Raw genomic sequence first — 19,140 nt, 5'->3', positions numbered from 1 at the left:
AATATTTAATGTTCCTCACACGTGGAATATTTCTCTGTTTTWGTGCCTCATTGCAAATAGATTCACTGATGTGAAATGACGGATTAGTAATCTGCAAATCCAGACTCATCAAAACCACATCAACCCTACTGTGTTCCAGGGAAAGACATGGGGTTTCTTACTGTAGCCTCTCACTACAGTGTTCTGTATTGCTACTCAAGTAGCCTCAAACTGAGATACAAAAACAATGAAACGACCATATAGATGTCTGTATTTGGGGATGAAATCATATATAGCAGTTCGACAGAGAGACGCAGAGTGGATGAGATTACATGGGAGACAAACAATACCTGTGGAGCCTACCTGTGTATCCTACCTGTGTATCCTACCTGTGCTGTAAAATGGAAACAGCCACCACTCACACAAGGACGGTGGGTACAGTTAGAAAAAAAGGTTCCAAAAGGTTTCTTCGGCTGTCCCATAGGAGAATCCGTTTTGGTTCGAGGTAGAACCCTTTTGGGTTTCAGGTAGAACTCTTTTGGGGTCTCTGTGTAAAGGGTTCTACATGGAAATCAAAAGGGTTCTACCTGGCAGCAAAAATGGTTCTTCAAAGGGTTCTCCCTTTGGGGACAGCAGAAGAACTCTTAGGTTTTAGATAGCACCTTTTTTTCTAAGAGTGTACTTTAGTTAGACACTGTGATACTTTATCAGTATCAACTCTCATCGAGTTGACAAAGTGAACACCTGGACAGTGTTGAATAGCCTCTCATCTGGCCGCCCATGAATTTCACACAATTGACCGTTTCTGCATTTGGATTTAGTTGGAGCTTTTACAACAAGAGACAAGTTGACCATAGTAGGCTAGTATTTTTGTGGAATATCTGATAGGGCAGTACAAAGGCTAGGGGAGGGTTATTTGTTAATAACCAGTTAATTCATTCGAAATATGCCAAGGTTAACTTTTAACACCCTTTGCCTTCAGAACAAACGAATAGAATTGATCAGTCTAAAATATAAAAGTAACACCCATGAAATCACTGGAACAGAAAGGTGGCAAGACGTGCAAACACTGTTAGCCTACATTGTTTCAACACTGCTCCAAGATGTTTCAAAACTAACGTAACATCTGTTCATGTTCGCAAACTGATTGCGAGCCAGAAAACTGAAACAGATGTGGKCAATACTGCTATGACTGTCGCCCTGCTTCGTACTAAACTAGTAATCGCCATAATTTGTACAGTAGCGTGGAGTTATACTWCTGTTTTTAAAGCATGTCCTACCTTTTGGTGGTTATTTTGAGATTCGATATGTTGTTTTGTTTTCTCTCTGTTCTCTCCCTTACATGTTTATTCCGTTCCATCCACAGCTCAGTTCACAGCTGCATATTCGGTTCAGAAACGCCCTACCACTTCTCCCCCAGGAAGAATGCTCCAATGACTCATTGAACGAGTACAAGCTAGCATTGGCGCTCGGCTTCTACACCTGAAACACACTTTATGTTACTGTAAACCATGCTTATAGTCCACTATAAATGTGCTTTGCGATAACAATCATTTTCACTTAATAGCTTGCCCACACTCATACAATTCTAAATTGCTTTATTCACATTTAATTTATTCCCACTTTGTTTTTGCGCATGGATATTGCCATGGTTTTTAAACTTTATGCTACAGCACCTGGCTATTTGTTATAATATCCATTGAACCTTTTACTTCACCTTGGCATGTCAATTTGGCAAATATCGTACTTTTCTTTGTAGATGTTGCTTCCCAGAGCCATATACAGTATTTAGAGAGTTCAGTTTCAGTTTGACGTTTTAATGTCATTTGCACGAGTACAGTGAAATGCCTTTCTTGCAGGCTCTAAACCCAACAATGCAGTAATCAATAACAATGTAATACTAAAAATAACACAGGGTAGAACAAAAACACACAATAAATAAAAAATAAGGGGAACACGAGAAATTAAGTAAGCATACTATGTACAGGGTCAGTCAGTTCCAGTACCATATTTACAATGTGCAGTAATACTGGAGTGATGGAAGCTAGAGGTACAGTACATTACCAAAAGTATGTGGACACCTGCTCGTCGAACATCTKKAAAAAAAACGATGAGCATTAAAATMAAGTTGGTCCCCCTTTGCTGCTACAACAGCCTCCACTCTTCTGGGAAGGCTTTCCACTAGACATTGGAACATTGCCGCGGGGACTTGTTTCCATTCAGCCACAAGAGCATTAGTGAGGTTGGACACTGATGTTGGGCGATTAGACCTGGCTCGCAGTCGGCGTTCCAATTSATCCCAAAGGTGTTCGATGGGATTGAATCGGGGCTCTGTGCAGGCCAGTCAAGTTCTTCCACACTGATCTCGACAAACCATTTCTGTATGTACCTTGCTTTGTGCACTGGGGCATTGTCATACTGAAACAGGAAAGGGCCTTCCCCAAATTGTTGCCACAAAGTTGGAACCACAGAATCGTCTAGAATGTCATTGTACACTGTAGCGTTAATATTTCCCTTCACTGGAACTAAGGGGCCTAGCCCAAACCATGCAAAAACATCCCCAGAGCATTAMTCCTCCCCCACCAAACTTTACAGTTGTACTATGCATTGGGCAGGAAGCGCTCTCCAGGCATCTGGCAAACCCAGATTCGTCCGTTGGACTGCCAGATGGTAAAGTGTGATTCATCACTCCAGAGAARGCGTTTCCACTGCTCCAGAGTCAAATGGTGGTGAGCTTTACACCACTCCAGCCGAAGCTTGGCATTGCGAATGGTGATCTTAGGCTTGTGTGCGGCTGCTCGGCCATGGAAACCCATTCCATGGAAACCCGACGAACAGTTKTTGTGCTGACGTTGCTTCCAGAAGCAGTTTGGAACTCAGTAGTGAGTGTTGCTACCGAGGACAGGCGACTTGGTGGTCCCGTTCTGTGAGRTTGTGTGGCCTACCACTTCGCGGCTGAGCCATTGTTGCTTCTAGACGTCTCCACTTCACATTAACAGCACTTACAGTTGACTGGGGCAGCTCTAGCAGGGCAGAACTTTGACGAACTGACTTGTTGGAAAGGTGGCATCCTATGACGGTGCCACATTGAAAGTCACTGAGCTCTTCAGTAAGGCCATTCTACTGCCAATGTTTGTCTATGGAGATCGCATGGCTGAGTGCTCAATTTTATACATGTGTCACTAACAGCTGTGGCTGAAATAGCCGAATCCACTAACTTGATGGGGTGTCCACATACTTTTGTATATATAGCGTATGTATAGGGGTAAGGTGACTAGGCATCAGAATAAATTATAAACAGAGTACCAGCAGCGTATATGATGAATGTACTGTATGTGAGTTGGTGTGCATGTGTGTAGAGTCAGTATACATGTATGTGTATATTATGTGTGTGAGAGCAAATTATGAAGTGAGTGTTTGTGTTGGAGTACTAGTGTGTGTGYGTGTGTAGGGCCCTGTGAGTGTGCATAGAAACAGTGCAAAAATAAGAATGACATACAAAGGTCAACTCAGATAGTCTGTGTAGGCATTCTGTTAGCTTTTTAGTTAGCTATTTAGCAGTCTTATGGCTTGYGGATAGAAGCTGTTCAAGAGCCTGTTGGTGTCAGACTTTATGCACTGGTATCGCTTGCCATGCGGAAGCAGAGAGAACAGTCTATGGCTTGGGTGGCTGGAGTCTTTAATTAACGATTGTCTCGGCCTTCCTTTCACACCGCCTGATTTTGAGGTCTTTCTAGACGATCAGTTACATAGCATTGTAACTATATTCCCCACGTAATATTATATTCACCACATAATATTCCCCATATAATGTTAACGTGYAGCTAACATGGCTGCCATAGAATGTTGTAGTGTCGTATTAATGCATCATATTGCAGAAACTGCATTGTCACAAACTCTCCAAATCCATGGCTCTGCTATCATCTAGTGGTTGTAATTTGGAAACGCAGTTATTCCTCTTACCACTGACTACATTACCCAGATTTCTCCAACGGCTTGTTCCGGTATACTGAAATTTCCCATCGTGCCTCGAGATTCGTCMGGTTCTCGTTGCTCTTGTTTCTGTTGTTTCTGTAGAGAGCCATTGATCGGTAGAATTTCGAGATGGCATCTGACGGACCGCCGGGGACCGAACCTATCCCCTCCGACTTGGGGAGCTCTGTGGCGGCCCTCAATACATGGACCAACCCAGAGCTTCAAGCCAAGCTAGGCGAGCTAGGCGCACCCAACATGGGTAAGAAGCCGAAGTCGCAGCAGCAAGCTTTAAATGGGACGAATGCGTGCATTGTGTGTAGCTAGCCCGCTAGCTACTATAGCTTGTTGCTAACAGGTTATCCACATTTAGTTCCGCGGCAGGTTAGCTAYCTACATAGCAGGCCTTCGTGGAATTAAAGGAGAGTGCAAATGATCAGCTAGTTACCTACACAATTACTATATTCCAAGTTTGTTCACCACCTCTACGAAGAGAATTTTGCTTACGAGTGTCCATTCGTTAGCTAGCGAACTAGTCAATTTGATTGATAGCTAACAGCTAACAGCTAATCACTCGGGTGTTTAATAACTGATAAGCTAAAGTGATACTTGATAGTAGCGCACGAGTCGTTGTCAGCATCCGTGCGTGAGCGACTAAGTTGAATTTAAACTTATTTCATTTGTAATTAAATAATTGTTTGTTGTTGTTGTCCTATGTTAGTTATATTGTTCATTGTTGGTTTACAGTTATTATTTTTCTCCTTCCTTAGGTCCCAGAGAGGAGATGCTGGACAGGCTCAAGGGATACATGATGCAGGTCAGTTGTATGTGTGTGTGTGAGAGGGTGAGTGGAGTGTACGTCATCTGTCAATATGATCCATTGATCGGTGTGTATCTGTGTGTTTCCCCCCACTCAGACTGGAATGATGCTCAGCAAACCCAACCTAGGGAGTGATGATAAACCTATGACCCCGCAGGTCAGCACCAACCGACCCTATAAGGTTTTTAGACGGTCTAATCGATTCTCATTCTTACATTTCATCACTGGGATTATTTGTCTAGAAACTCTTCAGTACTTCATCAATCTGTCATGAACAAGACCAGGAGTTTTACCTTGACTGTGTGATCTGACCAGGAATACGTTTTCCTGGTTCTCACATGGTCCAGGAAAAAACACTTACCGTAATTGAAAACAACTTAACCAGCTTTCTTTCCTTCCTCCCCCCAGATGCCAGGAATCCCCCCCATGCCCCCYATGCCCATGCCCCCCATGCCTCCTGGTATGGGTATGCTCCAGGCGATGAGCATGATGGCAGGTGGCCCCCCTCCACCAGGGATGCGTATGGGCATGGAGCCTCCAGGCATGCCCCCCAGCCTCTCCCAGGAGGACCAGCTGAAGATGGTGCAGCAGAGGGCCGCCATGATGATGCAGCACGAGGAGAGGGCCAAGCAGCAGGTACAATCTTGGCCTGCATTCAGTAAGCCTCTCGGAGTAGCAGTGCTGGTCTAGGATCAGTCTTTTAGATTATAATATTTGAAGAGCATATGGACAGATAAGACCTGATCCTAGACTCGAGTAGGATGTTGAATTGTCCTATTCACCGCATAGATGCAGTGAAATGTGTTGTTTTACAGGGTCGGCCATAGTATGGCGCCCCTGGAGCAAATTAGTGTTAAGTGCCTTGCTCTAAGGCACATCGACAGACTTTTCACCTTGTCGGCTCAGGTATTCAAACCAGCGACCTCTCGGCTACTGGCCCAACGCTCTAACCGCTAGGCTACCTTCCACAAGTGTATGGCCTCAGACCCCCAAATATGGTCTCACATTGTGCCCTGAGTTTTACCTGAGTAAGYAAAGACTCCAGGCCCTAGTTGTAATGTAGTCTGCCTTCTATTGCAATGGGAAGGAAGAGGAGTTCTGGTATAGATTTGCCATTTTGTATGTGTGTATTTCAGGGGGAGTCTCGTGCTATGGAAGAGCACATGAAGGAGCAGGAACTTCTGGAGCAGCAGAAAAGGGTAGGACCTGGAGGAGACTTATTTTCATGTCTTTCTCCCATCTAAATGATTTATCAGTAGTGTTGTCACTGTTAACTCGAAATGACACAACGACAAGGTTCCAGTTTAACAAAGTTTACTATACCGTATGAACACACTACAAGGTAGCCATTACACTCAAGGCTAGGTCCATCAACGACTAGACTTTCTGCGCATGCGCACTCTTGACTGAGTGATAGCCCCGTAATAACAGACATATAGGGATACATAAAACATGAATTTAACAGTCACAACCAATCCCAAAGTTATCTTACAGCCGCTTTACCTTGCCTGGAAGTTGAAACATATCTCTCTCCCTCCACTCTCTCCCTCCCTCCATGTCCCCTCCCTCCATGTCTCCTCCATGTCTCCTCTCTTCTCCCTCCATGTCTCCTCTCTCTTCTCCCTCCATGTCTCCTCTCTCTTCTCCCTCCATGTCTCCTCTCTCTCCTCCCTCCATGTCTCCTCTCTCTCCTCCCTCCATGTCTCCTCTCTCTCCTCCGTCAGGCGGCGGTGATGCTGGAACATGAGAGGCAGCAGGAGCTGGCTAAGAGGCAGCATGGAGGACCAGGGCCCAGGATGTCTGACCCGGGGTCACGACCACCTGGCATGATGCCCCCCATGATGAGAGGTCTGTCCTTGGCCTGCCATCAACACTAAAATGTCAATCCTAACTTCCAATACAACTTTGTCTCTCAAGGGGGAATTAATTTGTCTACAGCGCACACTTTGTAGACTGCACATACTCACACACAGTCACCCATATTGGCTTAACACAGTCACTATCCCAATCTAAACATATCCAATGGCATTCCTTTCTATTTTTAAGAACAGTGTGAAGGCTGTTAAGTCTGTAAAGCTGTTGTGTTGACGGTGACACACACCTGGTACGTTGGTGTTGTTGGTGTCAGTTGAGATCTGGGTGTTGTTGTAGGTGTGAACCCTGGTGGGATGAACCCACCCCCTCCTGGAATGAATCCACCCCCTCCTGGAATGAATCCTGGTGGAATGAATCCACCCCCTCCTGGAATGAATCCTGGTGGAATGAACCCACCTCATGGAATGTCCATGATGCATACCCAGAGACAGAGAGTTCCCCCTCCACCTGGAGAGGACGCCAGAGAGGTACGAACCACAGTGTTTCCCCCACCGCTGCTTAATCGTTGCTGCTCTCCAAAATATCTAATCAAATATAATTTTTGTTAGAAAATAATTTTAATGGTGGTTAATTTTTCAGTGTACATTTAAACAACTAATACCAGACATAATGTATGTCAACAAGATAATGAAGCTATATATATTTTTTAACACGATCGTCTTTGAAAACTAACAATCACCAAAATAAAAATTTGGCCGTTAGGGAGAATCTAAAATTCCAAAAATGGCATGGCATGGGGCCCCCATTGATTTTGTTATAGTATAGTCTTTGAGTCACTCAGAGGGCATAATAACACAGGATAAGGCCATGGCAGAATACAATTGCATGCGTCTAATCTCTGTATTCCTGGTGTGTGTGTCAGGTGTGGCAGGGAGAGGATGTGGGTGTCGGTCCTAAGATCCCCCAGGCTCTGGAGAAGATTCTCCAACTGAAGGAGATCAGACAGGAGCAGCTCGGCGCCACGCCCACAGGTCAGAACCTGGAACTACACACTGGAGGAATGAARCATGGCCCGTATTTGGAGTAGGAGTACAGATCTAGGATCAGTTTAGCTTTTTAAGATCATAATTAATAGATCAGAACTCCTACTTTGAGACGCTTTGTGAATAAAAGCCCAGATGCACCAAGAGTGCATGATATCATCCCATTGGAACTACTGCAGTCTTAGTAATATTGTCCTGGGTTAAGAGCCCTGTTGGACCTTGACCTGGCCAGTGAATGTTCTCTGTGTTTTCTATCTTCCAGAAGAGGAGGAGGAGGAGGAGGAGAGCCCAGAGATGGAGATGAACAGCTCCTCCGCTGCCGTCCTGTCTGAGACTGAAGAGGAGGACGGTTCTCTCTCTAAGAAAGACGTGAGTGTTGTATTAATTCCCCTCATCCCATCCTGCTGTCTTTGGTTGAAACTCAATTGTGTTTCCTTGATTCCTCGTGTCCTCTCGCCGCCTCCTCAAAAGATATCGGAGGATAATGTCCACGGGGATCTTTTCCTCCAATGTGTTTTGAGAAGGAAGCGAGGGGAGAGGCCATGAAGAGTCAAGAAAAGACCATTGAGATTCACCCTGTTACTCCTGAAGCTCAGAGGGTCAGGGGTCAAGTTGGCATGGCTCGTATTGATGACCTGCTTGATAGGGAAGCTTCTGTTTCAATCGACGTAAGCTCTTAGAGGCATGAGGAGTAGGAAACGGTGTCAGTTAGGGCTGGGCGATATGGCCAAAATATTGTATCGCGGTATTTATAAAAATAAAAAATGGACGGTATGACGGTATTTCTAGTTTTGAATAATAAAAGTTGTACATTTGCTTTATGAGTAGTAAGTGATCCCAGGGTGGCAACACATACATTCTAAGTGATTTCAATTAGTCTTTCTCCATTCTGATTGTTTTATACTGTTCAATTCAACTTCAACCAAAACACATTTCAGCACTTTTATAATTTCTGCATTTCCTGCACTACGTTGCATTGGTGGAAAAAGTACCCAATTGTCATACTTGAGTAAAAGTAAAGATGCATTAATAGAAAATGACTCAAGTGAAAGTCACCCAGTAAAATACTACTTGAGTAAAAGTATTTGGTTTTAAATATACTTAAGTATCAAAAGAAAATGTAATTGATAAAATGTACTTAAGTATCAAATGTAAAAGTATAAAAATTCCCTATATTAAGAAAACCAGATGGTACCATTTTCTTGTTTTTTTAAATGTATGGATAGCCAGGGGCAAACTCCAACATAATTTACAGACAAAGCAGTTGTGTTTAGTGAGTCCTCCAGATCAGAGGCAGTAGATGACCAGGGATGTTCTCTTGACAAGTGCGTGAATTAGATCATTTTCCTGTCCTGCTAAGCATTAAAAATGTAACAAGTACTTTTAGGTGTCAGGGAAAATGGATGGAGTAAAAAGTACAGTATTTTCTTTAAGAATGTAGTGAGGTAAAAGTTGTCAAAAATAGTAAAGATTCCCAAAAAACGACTGAAGTAAAAAATACTTTCAAGTACTACTTAAGTACTTTACAGCACTGCTCAATTGAGAATTTCCACACTGCCATGTAAGGCTCACGATATGGGCAAATAATCTAGGACTTATTTTTAACCAAATGTTGCAATTGCGATTGGACTTGCGAATTAGAGCAAAACTGTTGGAATCATGGGAATAGAATGACTATTCTATAGTTAGAATATAGTAGTGGGCACTTTGAATACAGTATTGTTTGAGATTACAATTAATTAAAATGCCAGGGAGGAGTTATTGTGACAGGGTAGGAACTAAAGTGTTGATAAGTGTTTCCTAGGAGACCCTATAAGCTTTGGCTACATTGCATGTTTTCTCTTAGCTACTTCATGTAGCTAACATATTCTTGCTTTGCATATTCCTCTTTGATTTAGAAGATACTGTTGCACAAACAGCATGCTGAATTAGGTCTACACCATCACTGGTATTATCAGGCTGTATTAGCTAGCTATGTTTCCTCTTAGTCAGTACAATTATTAGCTAGCTATTAGCATTAGCGGCTAACAATTAGTGTTTCACAAGATTTAGGGCAACTTGCTACGAAAAGACAAACTAGCTGTTTGCTGATGTAAGAAACACAAACTAATATTGTAACTAAAGAACGCTTGTGGATTTATATTAAGAAGCAAATTGGAAACAACATTGTTGTCATCAACATTGTTGCATGTGCTGCATTGACCAGGCAGACTGAATGCAAGTGTCTCGTGGTTGAGGAACATCAAATGCGCTCCTTGAGTGACAGGTGGCGTGTGGAAAGTGGCACGGAGAGAAAGAGAGAGCAGAGAGGGATGACTCAAGTAGCGAAGTAAACTATAAAAATTGACATTACACATGGCGTATCACATTTAACAAACCAAACATTCAAATACTGGTATTTTTTTATTTATTTTTATTTTACCGTTATTTTACCAGGTAAGTTGACTGAGAACACGTTCTCATTTGCAGCAACGACCTGGGGAATAGTTACAGGGGAGAGGAGGGGGATGAATGAGCCAATTGTAAACTGTAAATTGTATAGAAGGTAAAGTAAAAACCCAAACCGGTCCCTGCATCAATAACGGTATGTCATAAAATACGGTATACCGCCCAGCCCTAGTTTCAGTTATTAGCATTTTAATTCTCCCTCTTTCATTCTCCCCTTCTCAGAAAAATCGTAAGCGCAGGAACCGGAAGAAGAAGAACAAGAAGAGGCGTGAGCAGGAGAAGAGGGAGCATGCGGAGGAGAAGAAAGAGGAGGATGGAGAGAAGGAGAAAGAGCCTGAGGTGGAGATCGAGTATATTACAGAGGAACCGGAGATCTACGATCCTAACTTCATCTTCTTCAAGAGGATCTTTGAGGCCTTCAAGGTGAGGGCCCCCATTTTAGATATTGGCTTTATGATTCTTTATYAAAAATCTGTCAAAACATCCTAGAGATGTGTCCAGTGTTATTGTTCATATTTAGTGTTTTAATGGCCTGAAAATTAAAGTAAGATCACAACATCAGGTTCAGTGTACTCACCAGTTCTGAGCGCAGTGGTTTCAAGAACCTCTGAACAAGCATGAAAGTGAATCATTTTGTTGTGTTGATTTAACGATGGAATCTGTTTGCGCGTTAGTCTTTTGCTAACAGTTCTAATGAACTGTGTTTGTGTCCATCCCTCTCTCAGCTGACTGATGACGTGAAGAAGGAGAAGGAGAAGGAACCGGAGAAGGAGCCGGCTCCTGCTCTAATGAGGAAGAAGGGATTTGAGGAGGAAAAGAAAGACAGCGACGACAGTGACGACGTTAGTATTCATCTCTCCTCTACATTCTCCATTCCTGAGCTTGGATGAAAAAATACTTGTTAATATGCTGCGTCGTCCCAATTCTCTACACTAATGCCCTAAGTAGTGTGCACTTGTTTACTTCCCTTCGTGGAGGAAAGGTGAACGATTGGGACACAGAAATAATGTCGTCTTCCAGTGCTCTCTCGAAGTGTTGACCTTGGAAGTTATCCTCGTGTGTGTGTGTGTGTGTGTGTGTGTGTGTGTGTGTGTGTACAGGAGATCAGACCAGACGTTCCCAAGATGTCTAAGAAGAAGCTGAGGAGAATGAACAGACTAACTGTGGCTGAACTCAAACAGGTAAAACATTCACCTGCTTCATAAGAGTTGGACATTATAGCTCCTGTGTATTGATTAAGTTGGTGTAGAAGTCGTTCTGTACCTAACACTTTACTCATACATGCTTGAGTCTATATGAGCTGATTCAGTTGGTGTGGGTGGTCACCGGAGATGCTTTAAAAGGGAAAAGGAGATTGATAGAGATCTGTGTCCGATGTTGATTTTGACCCCGTCCTCCTCCAGTTGGTGGCGCGTCCTGACGTGGTGGAGATGCACGACGTGACGGCGCAAGAACCCAAGCTGCTGGTGCACCTGAAGGCCACCAGGAACACGGTGCCCGTCCCACGACACTGGTGCTTCAAGAGGAAGTACCTCCAGGGCAAGAGGGGTATCGAGAAGCCCCCTTTCGAGCTGCCAGAGTTCATCAAGAGGACAGGCATCCAGGAGATGAGAGAAGCTTTACAGGAGAAGGTAGGGGGTTCTGTCCAATAAAGGGGTACCAGAGAAGCTTTACAGGAGAAGGTAGATGGTTCTGTCCAATAAAGGGGTACCAGAGAAGCTTTACAGGAGAAGGTAGATGGTTCTGTCCAATAAAGGGGTACCAGAGAAGCTTTACAGGAGAAGGTAGATGGTTCTGTCCAATAGAGGGGGTAGTAGCACCAGACAGTAGGCACAAGGAGGCACTGGCTGGTGGTTCCAGCTGGAAAAGGTGGGTGTGGGTTGTAGCAACCTAAATGATCACAAATGATCACTCTTAATGATCGGCTATGAAAAGCCAACTGACATTTACTCCTGAGGTGCTGACTTGCTGCACCCTCCACAACTACTGTGATTATTATTATTTGACCATGCTGGTCATTTATGAACATTTGAACATCTTGGCCATGTTCTGTTATAATCTCCACCCGGCACAGCCAGAAGAGGACTGGCCACCCCTKATAGCCTGGTTCCTCTCTAGGTTTCTTCCTAGGTTTTGGCCTTTCTAGGGAGTTTTTCCTAGCCACCGTGCTTCTACACCTGCATTGCTTGCTGTTTGGGGTTTTAGGCTGGGTTTCTGTACAGCACTTTGAGATATCAGCTGATATATATAAATAAATTTGATTTAATCACAAGGGGGTGCTGGCTGTTAACACCATGTTCATCTCCCTGATAGATGTCCAGGCCCTCATTTTTGGCTAGCATGAGGAAAATGACCGTTTTTAAAGTATACAAACATGGCCTGTGTATTGTTTCACGTGACGTTTACTTCAAGTTTATTACAAAACATCAATAAATAACACACATAAATATTTGTTCCATGAACAGCTGTATAAAATAGACCAGTGAAACACTTTGGCAGAAGTCACACTGAATGCCGTGGTACTCTGTTTACAGGAGGATGCCAAGACCATGAAGACCAAGATGAGGGAGAAGGTGCGTCCCAAGATGGGCAAGATCGACATCGACTACCAGAAGCTCCACGACGCCTTCTTCAAGTGGCAGATGAAGCCTAAACTCTCCATCCACGGTGACCTCTACTACGAGGTAAGGATGTCTGACCGCTCAATGGAGGACTCCACTGTATACAGCACCTTACATCATAAACTCTACTCCTACTTCCAAGAGCCTGTTGATTGATTGGACCTTGAATGGAATAATCAGGGCTGTAATAGGTGGTTGGTTTGGGTTTCCCTCAATACTGCCTTGTTGGGTCTTGAATAAACAGATGGTAGTCAGTGTACTCTGCTCTGGTGAATTAGTGTTAGGAATGAAATGTTGATTCTTACAATCTCTGTTTCTCTCCCTCGCTACAGGGGAAAGAGTTTGAGACGAGGCTGAAGGAGAAGAAACCAGGCGACCTGTCAGATGAGCTGCGTATTGCTCTGGGCATGCCTGTTGGACCGGTCAGTTTTTGTTATCCTACTTCTACTTTCACTCTGCTGTGGAAGCCTACGATCCCACTACCACCTTTAATGTTATTGATGGATGACTTTATAATTCTGCTTTGTTTTATTGAACTGTAATCATTTATTTTCTTGTCCCATCACTAAAGTTGTTTCCCCCTTCCCGTGTAGAACTCCCACAAGGTTCCCCCTCCCTGGTTGATCGCCATGCAGAGATACGGCCCCCCTCCCTCCTACCCCAACCTCAAGATCCCCGGGCTCAACTCGCCCATCCCCGAGGTAAGCCTGACTTAACGCAGACACAGGGCTCCATTCAGTCCGCAGCGCTGAAGAGCTGCGCTGGAAATGTCAAGGCCATGTTCCAGAGAACACACGCTAGACTTTTAACATTGAAATCGCGCTACGGCGCAGATCTTCAGCACTGCGGATTGAATCGAGCCCATCTGCTTTACGTTTGTGTCCTCCTGTATTGTGTCCCCTAGTAGACTTTTTCCAATGTAATAAAAGTGTTTATACTGTATTGTGAAACTTGTTACACTGAGACTTTTATTGACCCCCCCCACTCTCCTGTTGTCTCTCTCTCAGAGCTGTTCGTTTGGTTACCATGCTGGTGGTTGGGGGAAGCCTCCTGTAGATGAGACAGGAAAGCCTCTGTACGGTGATGTGTTCGGGACCAACGCCGTCGACTTCCAGGTGAGATCTTCCTCACGCCCCTGCCCAATTCCCCTCATATACACCATACACCCTTCATTCACCATACAACACCACCGTACACCCACCGCCACACGTTGCTATATCTGACACACCAGCCGTCTGCTTTGAGCCAATGGCCTGTTAACTATTGTCCTATTTTCTACATGTCTGTGTGTAGGCTAAGGCGGAGGAGGAGGAGGTGGATCGTACGCCGTGGGGAGAGCTGGAGCCTTCAGACGAGGAGTCTTCCGAGGAAGAGGAGGAGGACGAGAGTGATGAGGAGAAGCCAGACGAAACCGGCTTCTTCACACCGGCAGACAGGTAGACGTGTCATTAACTGACTGTTTTAAACACATCATGTTGACATGGACTTGAAACGAACCAGGCTCTCTCTTCTGTTSGATCAAGAAGCCGTTGGTCACGTGGAACAAATTACCGGCTGCCATTTGTACTGGGTTGTGTGTGTTGTCTTGAATACAGTGATCAGTGGTTTATTAACTCTGAGCCTGTGTGTGTGTGTTCCAGTGGTCTGATCACTCCCGGAGGCTTCTCATCGGTACCTGCTGGTATGGAGACTCCAGAGCTCATTGAGCTGAGGAAGAAGAAGATCGAGGAGGCTATGGACGGGTGAGTGTGTGTGGCCAGGAATAGGTTGTGTGGCTATTCWCTAATATTTAATTTGTGAATGTGTGTCGTTCTACTGTATTGTGTGTGTTTGTAACATGCGTCTCTGGTGTGTGTGTAGGAATGAGACTCCTCAGCTGTTCACGGTGCTCCCAGAGAGGAGAACGGGCTCTGGAGGAGCAGCCATGATGGCATCCACACACATCTACGACGTATCAGGGGTAAGGACAATGGCAAAAACACTGTGTCTGGATAAAGTCGCCCTATCAGAGATCACAACTAAACCTACCACATACCAACCACTGGGGTGTAGGCATGTTAACACTCGTACCCACAACACATAGTTAGTCCCTTACTCATACATACGCAGAGCATATTTCACTAACAATCACATACATACGTGTATGCACTGGTACTCAAACACATAGCCTCTAGCTGTGTGCTAGCTGGACGGGAAGACTTCCAGTCATTGCACAAACGCTAGTTACCATCGGCTTGTGAAACTACGTCTAACTTCCTTGTAAACCACACGCGGAGACATACAAATGGTATCCATGAGTTGATCTGACTCTGGGGAAGTAGATTCATCTCTTTAAARACACCTTCATGGATGTACACTCATACACTTCTGTTCACCTACATGACCCACATASACACTAACTCCCCCGTTCCCCACTTTAGGCCAAAAGCAGTACACTACAGGGAATAGGGAACAGTTTCAGATGAGCTTCTTTGTCTCCCGTCCTCCTCCTCAGGCCATGGCGGGTCGTAAGGCGGGCGGAGGCCAGGAGTTCCAGGGGGTAGAAGTGGCCCTGGCCCCAGAGGAGCTGGAGCTGGACCCCATGGCCATGACCCAGAAGTACGAGGAGCACGTCAGGAACCAGGAGGCCCAGGTGGAGAAGGAGGATTTCAGCGACATGGTGGCCGAGCACGCCGCCAAACAGAAGGTGACCCTGAGACACTAACTGTACCGGCCATTTGTTACACTACAAAACATATAGTTATGGCGCAAAACAGTTTTGCTGCAGTGCAAAGTGTTTTTTCTACAATGTTCACTAATGAATACAACCCGGCTCCTTGTGATTGTTAGGTCTTGTAGTTGTTTACCACATCCCCCTTTCCTGATCACATTTCTACTCCTCCAGGACACTCGTGCTCACACTAAATAAGATATGACAGTCAGAGAAAGCTCTTCTAGCTGTGACTTGTACTAGACTAGTCAGTATACACACAGTAATGAGGAGCTAGAAAGCCCCGGGGTGAATCTGAGTGATGTGTTCTTGTATCTTCATGTCCTGTCTCCTCGTCTCAAAACACATTGTGGGAAAAAGTCAGTGGTTCCTCCCCCCGGACCTTCTTCTCCAATGCGTTTTGAGAAGGATGCGAAGAAAGAGGACGCGAGGAGTCAAGGGACTACAATTGAGATGCYCCCCTGGTTAATTATTGCTATAGTTTAGTATTAGCATAAAATGTATTATGCCACTAGGGGCCAAGATGAGGGTAGGAGAATGTTGGTATGCACTGTGTTGGAAAGGCTCTTTCTCCAGTCCCATATGTAGCAGAATAAATGAACACTAGATGTGAAGATTAGGYTCTGTTTTTAGTAATTGTAGTTGAGTGATTTTAATCCTATTCAAACTTAATCTGAAACTTTTAGGAATTGTTCTATTTATTTTTTGATTCACTTTCATAATAGCTATTATTGCAAAGTCTTACTGTTTTTTCTTGTTGAAATGTTCTCTCTGCTTCTGAATATGGCCATCCTGGGATAGCAGGGTTTTCAGAGTGAGAGTAGTGTGCACATGCCTCCTCCTTCCTTTTCTCAGCCCTGCAACATGTTGTGACGGGGTTGGAGTCATATGCCACTTTCACTAAGAGGAGAAGGTTTGATTGTACAGTTTTAGCCTTGTATGACAATATTAAGTATTTTCTTTTCCATTTCTCTCTCTACCCCACAGCAAAAGAAGAGGAAGGCCCAGCCTCAAGACACACGAGGAGGTGCCAAGAAATACAAAGAGTTCAAGTTTTAYACCACCAATATCACACCAGGAGGAAATGGGAAGAGAGGACAGGCCGAACAAGACGAGCTCAGATTTGAACACACACAAAACCATCCGTTATTACAGTTGTCTTTTCCTCTTAATGATAATACGTGTCTGGCAGAACTGGGGTCAATTCCATTAAAATTCCAGTCAATTTGGAAAATAAACCAAATTCCAATTTTCATAATTGAAGAGAATTTTTGTGTACTTCTGGAATTMAAATGGAATTGAGCCCAACCCGGGTGTTCTGGAGACCCGTTGCCAGGTCTCCACTGTAGGCAGAATTTATATAACCCATCTATTCTGTCCTGTGTGACTTCTTCTTTCCATGTAGCTGTGCTTTTCTCTTTTTGTAAATAAAAGACTCCATGTCAATCCAATCTATGGATCCAAATGGTTAATACATTTGAGTGCTAATTGTTTTTCCCTAGGCCATGTGACCTGAAATCTCCCGTCCCCCACCAATAAAAAGTCACATGGTGAGGGAGGAAAGACTGGGCCCTACTGTACATTGCTATAGTAATGACTTAAATGATCTAAAGCTTTAACACAGTGCTGATACATGGCTGTATGAAGTCATACTTAGCATGACGAACCATGAGCTAACCTCGTATACCCCCTGACCAAGTCAAGGCTACAGCTATGCTAACATAATAACAAGGTGTAGTTCTGGGTTAATCCACCAGGGGCTGACGGCGGATCCAGTGTGACAGTCACCTGACGTCTGGGAAACACTCACTGTGCCCTAAATAACTGATAGCAGTAACCACATGCTGACTCGGTCACTAGTACACACAATGAGGCTCCACTGCACCATAATGCCTGGCAGGCTTTCTGCAATACTATTCCTGGATTTGTCATCCTAGCGTATGGTAGCCTACTACAACCTCGAAGCCACTTTATAAAGAATGACTATATTATGTAATATATGCCATTTAGCAGACGCTATAATCCAAAGCGATTTAGTCATGTGTGCATACATTTGACGTATGTGTGGTCCCGGGAAACGATCCTACAGCCAATGCTCCACCAAGTGAACAATACAGGACCATATTGGCTAGTCTACTTGAAATACAGGCATCTGCTAAATGACCACCATGTACAGTGCATTCAGAAACTACTCAGAACCCCTTTTTCTACATTTTGTTACTTTACAGCCATATTCTAAAATGTATTCAATTATTTTTATCCCTCATCGATCTATACACAATACCCCATAATGACAAAGTGAAAACAGGTTTTTAGAAAAGTTGGCAAATTTATAAAATAAAACTGAAATACCTTATTTACATAAGTATTCAGACCCTTTGCTATGAGACTCAAAATTGAGCTCAGATGCATCCTGTTTCCAGATGTTTGAGATGCTTCTACAACTTGGAGTCCCCTTGTGGTAAATTCAATTGATTGGACATGATTTGGAAAGACACACACCTGTCTATATAAGGTCCCACAGTTGACAGTGCATGTCAGAGCAAAAACCAAGCCATGAGGTCGAAGGAATTGTCCGTAGAGCTCCGAGACAGAAGTGTGTCGAGGCACAGATCTGGGGAAGGGTACCAAAAAAATTCTGCAGCATTGAAGGTCCGCAAGAACACAGTGGACTCCATCACTCTTAAATGGAAGAAGACTTTCTAGAGCTGGCTGCCTAGCTAAACTGAGCAATCTGGGAAGAAGGGCCTTGGTCAGGCAGGTGACCAAGAACATGATGGTCACTCTGACAGAGCTCCAGAGTTATTCTGTGGAGAATCATRCAGAAAGACAACCATCTCTGCAGCAGATGGAAGCTACTCCTCAGTAAAAGGCACATGACTGCCCACATGGAGTTTGCCAAAAGGTACCTAAAGAACTCTGACAAACAAGATTCTCTGGTCTGATGTAACCAAGATTGAAGTKTTTSGCCTGAATGCCAAGCATCACGTCTGGAGGAAACCAGGCACCGCTTATCAATTGGCCAATACCATCCATTCGGTGAAGCATGGTGGTGGTAGCAGCATCATGCTGTAGGGATGTTTTTCAGCTGCAGGGACTGGGAGACTAGTCAGGATTGAGGGAAAGATGAACGGAGCAAAGTACAGAGAGATCCTTGATGAAAAACTGCTCCAGAGCGCTTAGGACCTCAGAGTGGGGTGAAGGTTCACCTTCCAACAGGACAATGCAGGAGTTGCTTTGGGACAAGTCTCTCAATGTCCTTGAGTGGCCCAGCCAGAGCCTGGGCTTGAAGCCGATCWAACGTCTCTMGAGAGACCTGAAAATAGCTGTGCAGCGACGCTCCACARCCAACCTGACAGAMCTTAAGAGGATCTGCAGAGCAGAATGGGAGAAACTCCCCAAATACAGGTGRGCCAAGCTTGTAGCATCATACCCAAGAAGACTCAAGGCTGTAATCGCTGCCATAGGTGCTTCAAAGTACTGAGTAAAGGGTTTGAATACTTATGTAAATGTGATATTTCAGTTTTTAATTTGTGAACATTTCTYAAAACCTGTTTTTGCTTTGTSATTATGGGCTGTTGTGTGAAGATTGAAGATCCACTCACATACACTACATGACCAAAGGTATGTGGACACCCGCTCGTCAAACATRTCATTCAAAATCATGAGCATTAAAATGGAGTTGGTCCCCACTTTGCTGCTATAACAGCCTCCACTCTTCTGGGAAGGCTT

At 44.3% G+C, this 19,140-nt stretch overlaps 1 protein-coding gene and 1 pseudogene across 4 annotated transcripts; one reads left to right on the top strand and one right to left on the bottom strand.

Annotated features, from left to right (window-relative positions):
- LOC112070572 (calpain-1 catalytic subunit-like) overlaps window positions 1-1,413 on the bottom strand; it is a 52,494-nt pseudogene extending 51,081 nt beyond the window's left edge.
- A 2,604-nt stretch (window positions 1,414-4,017) lies between these two features.
- LOC112070570 (splicing factor 3B subunit 2) lies at window positions 4,018-16,880 on the top strand. 4 transcript variants are annotated; one of them, XM_024137995.2, is made up of 22 exons: window positions 4,018-4,213; window positions 4,722-4,768; window positions 4,869-4,928; window positions 5,180-5,407; window positions 5,908-5,970; window positions 6,496-6,619; window positions 6,923-7,113; window positions 7,509-7,617; window positions 7,895-7,998; window positions 10,300-10,500; window positions 10,803-10,919; window positions 11,178-11,258; window positions 11,481-11,708; window positions 12,612-12,761; window positions 13,031-13,120; window positions 13,292-13,399; window positions 13,706-13,813; window positions 13,992-14,134; window positions 14,339-14,440; window positions 14,559-14,658; window positions 15,193-15,384; window positions 16,396-16,880. In XM_024137995.2, exons 1-22 carry the CDS (start codon window positions 4,084-4,086, stop codon window positions 16,708-16,710), a joined length of 2,991 nt encoding a protein of 996 aa, XP_023993763.1. In that variant the 5' UTR covers window positions 4,018-4,083; the 3' UTR covers window positions 16,711-16,880. The 4 variants fall into 4 exon arrangements, with proteins under 4 accessions (XP_023993763.1, XP_023993762.1, XP_023993761.1 ...); XM_024137994.2 differs by having other exon boundaries at window positions 7,892-7,998; XM_024137993.2 differs by having other exon boundaries at window positions 4,869-4,952.
- The last annotated feature ends 2,260 nt before the right edge of the window (window positions 16,881-19,140 follow it).

The sequence above is a fragment of the Salvelinus sp. IW2-2015 genome, unplaced genomic scaffold (assembly GCF_002910315.2).
Source record: "Salvelinus sp. IW2-2015 unplaced genomic scaffold, ASM291031v2 Un_scaffold1370, whole genome shotgun sequence".
Lineage (NCBI taxonomy): Eukaryota > Metazoa > Chordata > Actinopteri > Salmoniformes > Salmonidae > Salvelinus > Salvelinus sp. IW2-2015.
This window is presented reverse-complemented; position numbering and strand designations above follow the sequence as displayed.